This window comes from Lathyrus oleraceus, chromosome 2 (genome assembly GCF_024323335.1).
Source record: "Lathyrus oleraceus cultivar Zhongwan6 chromosome 2, CAAS_Psat_ZW6_1.0, whole genome shotgun sequence".
Lineage (NCBI taxonomy): Eukaryota > Viridiplantae > Streptophyta > Magnoliopsida > Fabales > Fabaceae > Lathyrus > Lathyrus oleraceus.
Window position 1 is genome coordinate 343,016,612 of NC_066580.1, and position 8,807 is coordinate 343,025,418.

Sequence of the window (8,807 nt, forward strand, 5' to 3'; positions counted from 1 at the left end):
GAAGGTTTTGGTTTTGTGATGTTTGAGCTTCTTGGTTATAGTAGGAGGAGGGACGGTTGATGTTAAATGATCGCTGAGTGTTTTGGCTAAGACGGCTATGATAGGGTGATGTGTTGGGTGCATAGTGATGTTGGGTGTCTTGATGATGATCTACTTGTTGGTGGTGGTACGAGGTATGCTCTTAGTATTGTGGTTGGGTGTTTGGCATGTTAGGGTTGTAGGTTTGTGTGTTTGTGGATCGGAAATTTTGGTGGATAGGGGGTTGTGAGTAACCGGTTTGACAATGTTGTCAAGGGTTAGATATTGAACCTTCTGGTGTGTAAGTTTCCTAGTGTGGGTCGTATAGGTATATATCCTCGGCGATGAACTCAAATCCAACCGATCTGTACTAAACCATATAATTACGACTTGGTTTTTCTTCGGTTGGCATCACAACGTTAGTTAAGACATGGTCTTGTCGGTGCTTCCATTTTCGACACACAGATCTGGCGAAGCTTTACCTTGGGTTAAAGTTCCATTGGTCGTTAACTTTGCGTAAATGCCATTCTTCAAGGTTTGTCGGGGGATATGGGATGTGTTGAAGCATATCGAACTGCAATTTAACACGATCACTATTGTGCATATCCACAGTGGTGAATCTTATGATTGGTGTGCATGCAGTCCAAACAGTTACGTCTTGTTCATTGATTTCATGGTCATGATTCAAATTTAGATATGAACGCCAAATGAATTGAAATGTGAACATATATTAGATTATAAATTTGTTAGAAGAAATTAACAAATTATTACGAAATAATTAGTTTAATGGCAATACATTTGTCGGTCGAAGGTGATCCAAGAGATTGCGATACTGGGTAATACATTGTCTAGGACATCTGTTATAACTCATACCACGTGCCGACCATCTGCACCATAAAAGTAAAAATATTATTTAGAGATAATAATCGCTAAAGTAAGTAAATATAGTCCATTTTTAAAAACTTACTTTTGTGCGTACGGAAATGTGAATGGTTGTTGTTGACGGGCACTAGGGATGGTAGTCTGGACCAACCCCATGCTAGGAGCAAAACGTCACATCCAGAAAATGTAGATGTGTCTTTGTGTGCATTTTTACACAAAGAGCTATAAAGATAAGCCAAACAAGCAGACCCTCAATTATAACTTCTTATTCTATCTACATGTCTTAGTAAAGGTAAATACATAACATGCATACTAGAACCACTACCTTCGGGAAATAAAAATAAACCAATTAAAAGCATAATATAACACCTAGTTTTTATTATTCGAGCATCTTCGGTAGAATTCTCATCTAACTATAAGATGTTGTGATATGCCTTAAGGCGTGAAAGGAGTATACCTTGATCTCTCGAGTTATCATCTAACAAGTTAGCATTCAAGAGGTCCATGCAAATTGAATTCGCATAGTTGGTTTTACTATTTACCGCCTTACCTTCTATAGGTAGTCCCAATAACATATAGACATCTTTTAACGTCACGGTACACTCACCGGTTCAAAACCAGAATGTGTGTGTCTCGGGACGCCATCTTTCACATAATGCAAGAATAAATTTAGTATCAATCGACCAAGACATTATTTTGCTTACATGTCCAAAATCAGCGAGTTTGACATAAGGTTGAATAATCACATCCATGTGAACAAATTCGTGGACACGAGTTCGAAACCTAGAAACATCCTAAAAAATAAAAAATAAAATAAGTTACTTTATAAAAAATAAACAACAAAATAAGTTACTTTAAAAAAAAACAAATTAAGTTACTTTAGAAAAATAATACAAGAGTTAAATGCTTACATAAGTTGTTATGTTTTCAATTGTGCCTCTATACGATTCACCCATAGTGAGCAGAGACATCTTGTCGTTGTAAATATATGAAAGAATGGTTGTTGCAGTTGAAAGAGTGGTTGTTGCAGAGGAAGAAGTCATTGTTGGTGATGAAGAAGTGAAACTTGTATGAATATTTATAATGAGAGACATGCAAAGACGTGCAAAAGTTTGGATGCATGGATAATTGGGCTTGATGTAGGCGTCAATTGGTTTGGCTTACACATGCAATCTTACAATGCAAGCGCCATATGGATTGTCGCCTCCTAGGCTTGCATGCATGCATGGTCTTCACATAGGGTGCAGGCTGCATGGTTATCTACATGCAGAATTTCGAGGTCTTTAAGGTGCCACATGGACTGGCGTCCATGTACTAATATTACATGCAGACGCCAATAGGACTGACGCCAGGGTTTGCATGCATGCCATGTCACATGGATATTTAAGTGTCTTACCATTTCATCCTACAATCAACATAAATTCATCTGCACCAAAAATTTACTTTCCACCTGCACCCAAATATTACAATGTCATCTGCATCCAAATATATTATCAATGCTCACTACAACGGTGAGACATATAAGTTTGATGTATACGAGTTTTCTTTTTGAAACACCGATACTATCCGCTTTACGATCAAGAGAAATTCAAATTTGTTGCATTTGAAAAAACGAATTGAATCTTGCATAGGATCTGGTCTTGCGTCACAAATCACGTATCAAAATCCAATTTATTTCAAGAATAGTCAATGTAAATTTGACCCGCTAAAGGTACGGGACGATGAAGATGTTGAATATATGTTTGTTAGTCACGGAAATTCTGGTTGCAACTCTATTGAGTTATATATTACTCTTCAACCAAGTATACAGTCTCAGCAATCTCAGATAACTAATAAAGTTGAATCTGATGAATTTGATTCAGAAAACTCAGATGAAGCCAACCTAGAAGTAGAAGCAGAAGTCAACGTCATTGATGAAGAAGAAGAGAGACCGAGACACAGGTCGATCATATGTTGAATAACAACATTGAAGATGACGATCATCCAACGCCATTACCTCCAAGTTATGTATATAATCCTCGTTAACATATGACAAACATGGATTTGCATGACGATAAAATATCCAACAGTGTTTTTATAACCTGTATCCACGATCAAAGGGTGAGTTAAAAGTGGGAGACATGTTCCGCACTAAAGAGGAATATGTGCGAGCTATCAAAAAATTTCACGTGAATAACTCTGTTAATTTCACCGTGAAACACACTGATTTAAGAAGGTATGTCATCGAATGTCATAACATCCTTTGCAAGTTTCGGTTGGCTGCGTCTCACAAGAAGAGTAGCGACGCTTGGGAGATAACTTCTATAGACCCACCTCACAGTTGCATTGTAACTAATGTTGTACAAGATCACCGTAAATTAAGTGTTGCATTGATATGTCAAAACATTTTGCCGCTTGTTAACAAAGACCCATCAGGGAAGGTGAGTATAATAATATCTAATATCAGAACAAGATATAATTATACTCCATCTTACAAGAAAGCATGGATTTCAAGGACAAAGGTTGTTGAACATGTATTCAGCAACTGAGAGGATTCATACAAAGAATTGTCATGGTTTTTATGGGCACTTAAAACATACGCACCAGGAACTATTGTAATTATGGAGAGACTGCCAGCATTTACGCCAGACGGAACTTGTGTTATTGGAAATAGAATCTTTCACCACCTCTTTTGGGCGTTTGAACCATGCATCAGAGGTTTTACATTCTGCAAACCTATTATTCAAATTGATGGAACATGGTTATACGGAAAATGGAAGGGTACTTTGCTTATGGATGTTGCACAAGATGACAACAATAATGTCTTTCCCATTGCCTTTGCTCTGGTTGAAGGTGAAACCGTTGGTGGTTGAGATTTCTTCCTTCGACATCTCAGAACACATGTCGCTCCACAAGCCAATCTTTGTTTGGTTTCAGATAGACATGTTGCCATTGAGAGTGCTTACAATAACCATGATAACGGATGACATGATCCTCCTTCTATCCATGTCTATTGCATTAGACAAATTGCACAAAACTTCATGCGTGCAATCAAAGACATAAACTTTCGCAAAAAAGTGGTGAATGCAGGGTATGCTCTAACTCAACCATCATTTCAACATTGTCGTGATGAAATTAGATTGTCTAATGTAGATGCAGGAAGATAGGTGGATAACATATCAGTAGAGTAGTGGACAATGGCATTTGATAGAGGTTGTCGATTGGGCCACATGACAATAAACCTCGTGGAATGCATGAACGGCGTATTCAAAGGCATTGGAAATCTACCAATAACCGCTTTGGTCAGAACAACCTATATTAGGTTGGCATCTAGATTCGCAACCAGAGGTGAAAGATGGTGTGCAGTGTTAGTGTCAGATCAAATATTCAGTGAATGTTGTATGAAAGTGATGAAAGAGGAAAGTATCAAAGCTAGAACACACGCAGTTACAGTCTTTGACCGTCGTAGGCAAAATTTCAGTGTACAGGAAACAATGGATCTCAATAAGGGGATGCCAAATTTATCCTATGCTATCAAACTAAACAGAAGTTGGTGCGACTGTGGAAAGTTCTAGACCTTCAGTATTCCTTGCTCCCATGCCATTGTGGCATGCGTGCATACTCGCCAAGATGCTTATATCCATCTATCTGATGTTCACAAGGCCATTATCGTTATGAATGTGTATAAAAAAGCTTCTCAGTACTACCAATAGGGGAATACTAGCCTCCATATGAAGGTGACATAGTTTGGCACAACAATGAGATGCGAAGAAAGAAAAAAGGACGGCCAAACAATACGCGTATTAGAACAGAAATGGATACGACTGATAAAATGATAAGATTATGTAGTATATGTCATCAACCCGGACACAATAAGAACAAATGTCCCAATCTAGGAGCAACATCTGCATCATAATTTAGTAGCTCCTTTCAATTTTTGTAACCTTGATTTTTTATATATCATTATCTTTTTGTTACAACAAGGTTAATAACTAACATCACTACAACATAAGAAAACTTAAAACAGAACATTTTTAACTGATTATAATAATCAAACTTATGTCATCTCGTCTAAACATCATTTCCCTAGCATCCTTATCAGTTTTTACTTGGATCCAACCAAATATATTATCGAGTCTCTCAATACTTCTTATTTTTTCTCCTTCTGATATTTTTCCATCTAACCAACGAACCAACTCCCTCTTCAGTTGATCGCAACTACAAATGTTCCAGAAGAGCATCAACATCGGAGGCTTGTCTCTCGAATAAATCACTTTTCCATAGCGGCGACGAACACCAAACATGTTTGCAATATGACAAAATGAGATGTGGAAAAATGAATCAGACAACACCTCTATTTATGAAAAAAAATTGTACATTACACTGAAGCGCCAAACCAATTGGCGCCTCCTCTCAATTAGTGTACCTGGGCACCAATTGGATTGGAAGCACCATATGCCGTAGCCAATCCAATTGGCGCCCCCTCTTAAAAATTAAGGATAAACGTCAATTGGTCTGACGCCCATGCCTTAAGTATTTTTTTTTTTGAAATTGGGGTAGATTGAGATTTTTTTTTAAAATTGAATTATTTTAGAATTTTTTTTTTAAATATGGGATATTTGAGTAAAAAATTTACATTTAGGCCCATTCGAATATTTTTCTACCCTTGATCTCTTGTCATTCTCGTTGAAGTGAGCTTGCAAAGCGATCTCCGCCTTTGCCTTATCGAATATTATATCCTCCATCCTTTTCTCATGATTCTCAAGAGAGCTTTCCAGCTCCTCTTTGCTCATCATCATAAGATCCTCCGATTCCTCAATCTCCACAACTATATTGTTAAATATTAGTGTTAAAGAACACAACATTTTCACGACAATATACTGCTTCGTAACAGTTTCTCCGCATGCCCTTACTTGATTCACAACCGAGTGATTCTCGTGGTGAAGCCATGATTTTCTCTTTTTCTTCCATTTGAATCAGCTCGAGCTGACGCTTATGAGTTTGTAACCTTACCACCTTTGCATTGTCAGCCCCTAGATAGGCCTTCTCTAAGATCTCCCACGTTTGTTTTGACGATTCACAATCACCAACTTTCTCAAAGTTGTCACCATCAATACATTGATAGATCAAAAACAACGCCTTGGAATCTTTCTTCTTCTATCCCTTATGTGATGCTTGTTATGCATTGATTGCACCTGCGACAAGATGAGTAACCCCATTCTTGATCACTTCAAGAACATCTTGGTAGTTCATGCCGTTCATGCCGTCAGTCAGGTCACAATCGTAATGACCGTCCTAGTGTTGGAACGAGCACAACCAGATAAATTCACATGTACCTCTGTTGCAATATATGAAAAACTAAATTAATTTCATTATAGACGCATGTGACGAAAATACCATTACATAAACGATAACACAAACAATTAAAACAACTAGAATACAAGAACTATGCGATTATAACCATCAAAACAATTTTGAACATGTAATGCATCATCCTACGAACGTCTTTGTCGATCTTAATATCCACCCATTCGCGCACTTCTCCATTTTGATTGAACGTGAACACAAGCCATTGTATTATTCTAATCCTTTCACCATTTCAAATTTTTGTTATTTATAATTTCTTTTAAAGTATGAAATAGAAAGTTTGTTACAATTAATATCTTTTGAGATAATTTATTAGTTAGATTCTAAAATTAAAAACGAGTAAAATAAAATAAAATAAATAAGATTGAATATTTAAAGTTGTATTATTAATGATATATCTCCCTAAAATCAAGACTTCACATTTACAGTATCCAACATAAACCCTTGTTCTTCCTTAACAACATCCATGTCCGACAACACCAAACCTTCTTCCTTAGAAGCATCGAACACAAACCCTTCTTCCTTAAATGCATCCATGTCACATAACACCAAACCTTCTTCCTCATTAGCACCCAACACTAACCCTTCGAACACACAACCTCGTAAAAGACTTATCATCAAGCTCAGTTATACTCCTGGTTTATGAAAACGCGATTCAGATTCTTGTGCCACAGATGAAAACAAGAGAAGGAAGATTCAAGATTCTGTAAAACCAACCGTATCCTGTTATTGGGTTGATTCAAATTATCAAACCAAATCAACAGCTTTGTCTCAACCAAAGAATAATGGCAATGTTGTTGAAAACAAGAAGATGATCAAGAACCAAGTTTCCAACACAATACCTTTGTCTCAACCAAAGGATAATGACAATGTTGTTGAAGACAAGAAGATGATCAAGAACCAAGTTTCCAAAATAACACCTTTGTCTCAACCAAAGGATAATGACAATGTTGTTGAAGACAAGAAGATGATCAATAACCAAGTTTCCAAAACAACACCTTTGTCTCAACCAAAGGATAACATGAAGGATTCAACAACAAGAGGTGAAGAATGTGGGTTGAAGAAAGCGATGGAGTGTGTTAAGAGGAGGCAATGTTGGTTGATATTGAAGAGGATGTTGGTAGATAGAGATGGTTGGGATTTGAAAGATCCTCCAAAAATAGCAAAGTCTGATAAGTGTAAGACAAAGGCAATAGGTTTGAAGGAAATAGAGAGAAAAATGAGGTTGTATGCAACAGAGGACGAGTTTGCTAGCGACATGAGGCTTGTGTTCTCTAATGCAATGGTAACGTATCCTCCAAGGAATCATATTTACCAAATTGCAAAAAAGTTTAGTGACACTTTTGAACACAAATGGAAGTCATTGAAGAATATGTGGGAACTTGAGGATACAAAAAGAAGCAACACTCACAAGAGATACTAAAGAGTGCAACATATTGTGTTCTTATAGAAACTGTTCTCAAGTTATAAACTGTTAGCACCAATGTGTTTTAAAATTGTCAATGAATATGTAGTATATATGGTCAATTATTCTTTATTCTTGTGTTTGTAAATTCTGCATAACGAGTAATAAAATATGTGTAGTTTCTGAATCTTTTAAAATTTGATTATTCTGTATCTGTCATGAATGTTAGTTGTTACTATTTTGTTAGTGGATTTGAATGAAGGATGCTTAATTAAATGATAGATTATGACATTACATCTTTTGGTAAATGTTTCATCTCGATGCGATAGCAACTCTAAGCTGCAGCATTCTGTGCTTGTTGTTGAACAATATGTATAATTTTTTAACCATTTACTCAAGTGATAAGTCTTGGTTAACTCATGATGATACGTTAAAATTGAAAATTAACTCTGCAAGGATATCACTTTATTAGTTATGTTTAGTAATATTACTCAACCTCAATAACTCCGGCATAAATTCTTGCGAATGTTTTTAAAGTATATTAATTTTTAACTAGGTTTTAGATTGTTTGCACTTGAGATATAGAGCGGAACTAAAATTGTGCCGTTTAATACACTCTACGGAAACTCGCACATTAAATAAATTAGATAGACTCGACTTAATTATTAAGGAATTGTGAGACGTGTATCTAATTTTAGTTTGTGTTAGTATATAGATAATCAGAGATTATCGTAATCCTTAGCAAAATAATAAATAATTATATTTTTGTTTAAAAGTTAAAAAATTACAATATTAAAATTCAAATTTCTTAAAAGTTTTAACAAATTAATTATCTTTGACAATTTTTTTCCATTTGTGGAACAAGAATGAGAGACGTAGGTCTTGGTGTTGACCATGCTTCTAGCTCTGGTACCAAGTCTAAGATCGGACCGGATCGAACCGAGACGGTCTAACAAACAACGACATTGGGCATACATGTGTAATATTTCATGGATTTGTTTTCTCACCCAACCACAAAATTACACACCCTTGGGCCCAACCCAACTGTTCAACTTGGAATATAACATTATTAAAGTGTGTTCTTCCTCTTATGTGGGACTTTAATGAAATTTTTCAAATTCACCATCGTACACACTAGCTCATACTTGTGCTCATT

At 36.2% G+C, this 8,807-nt stretch overlaps 1 protein-coding gene across 1 annotated transcript; it reads left to right on the forward strand.

Moving 5' to 3' along the window:
• The first annotated feature begins 7,057 nt into the window (after nucleotides 1-7,057).
• LOC127123189 (transcription factor GTE12-like) lies at nucleotides 7,058-7,669 on the forward strand. Its single transcript, XM_051053437.1, has one exon. It carries the CDS (start codon nucleotides 7,058-7,060, stop codon nucleotides 7,667-7,669), a length of 612 nt encoding a protein of 203 aa, XP_050909394.1.
• The last annotated feature ends 1,138 nt before the right edge of the window (nucleotides 7,670-8,807 follow it).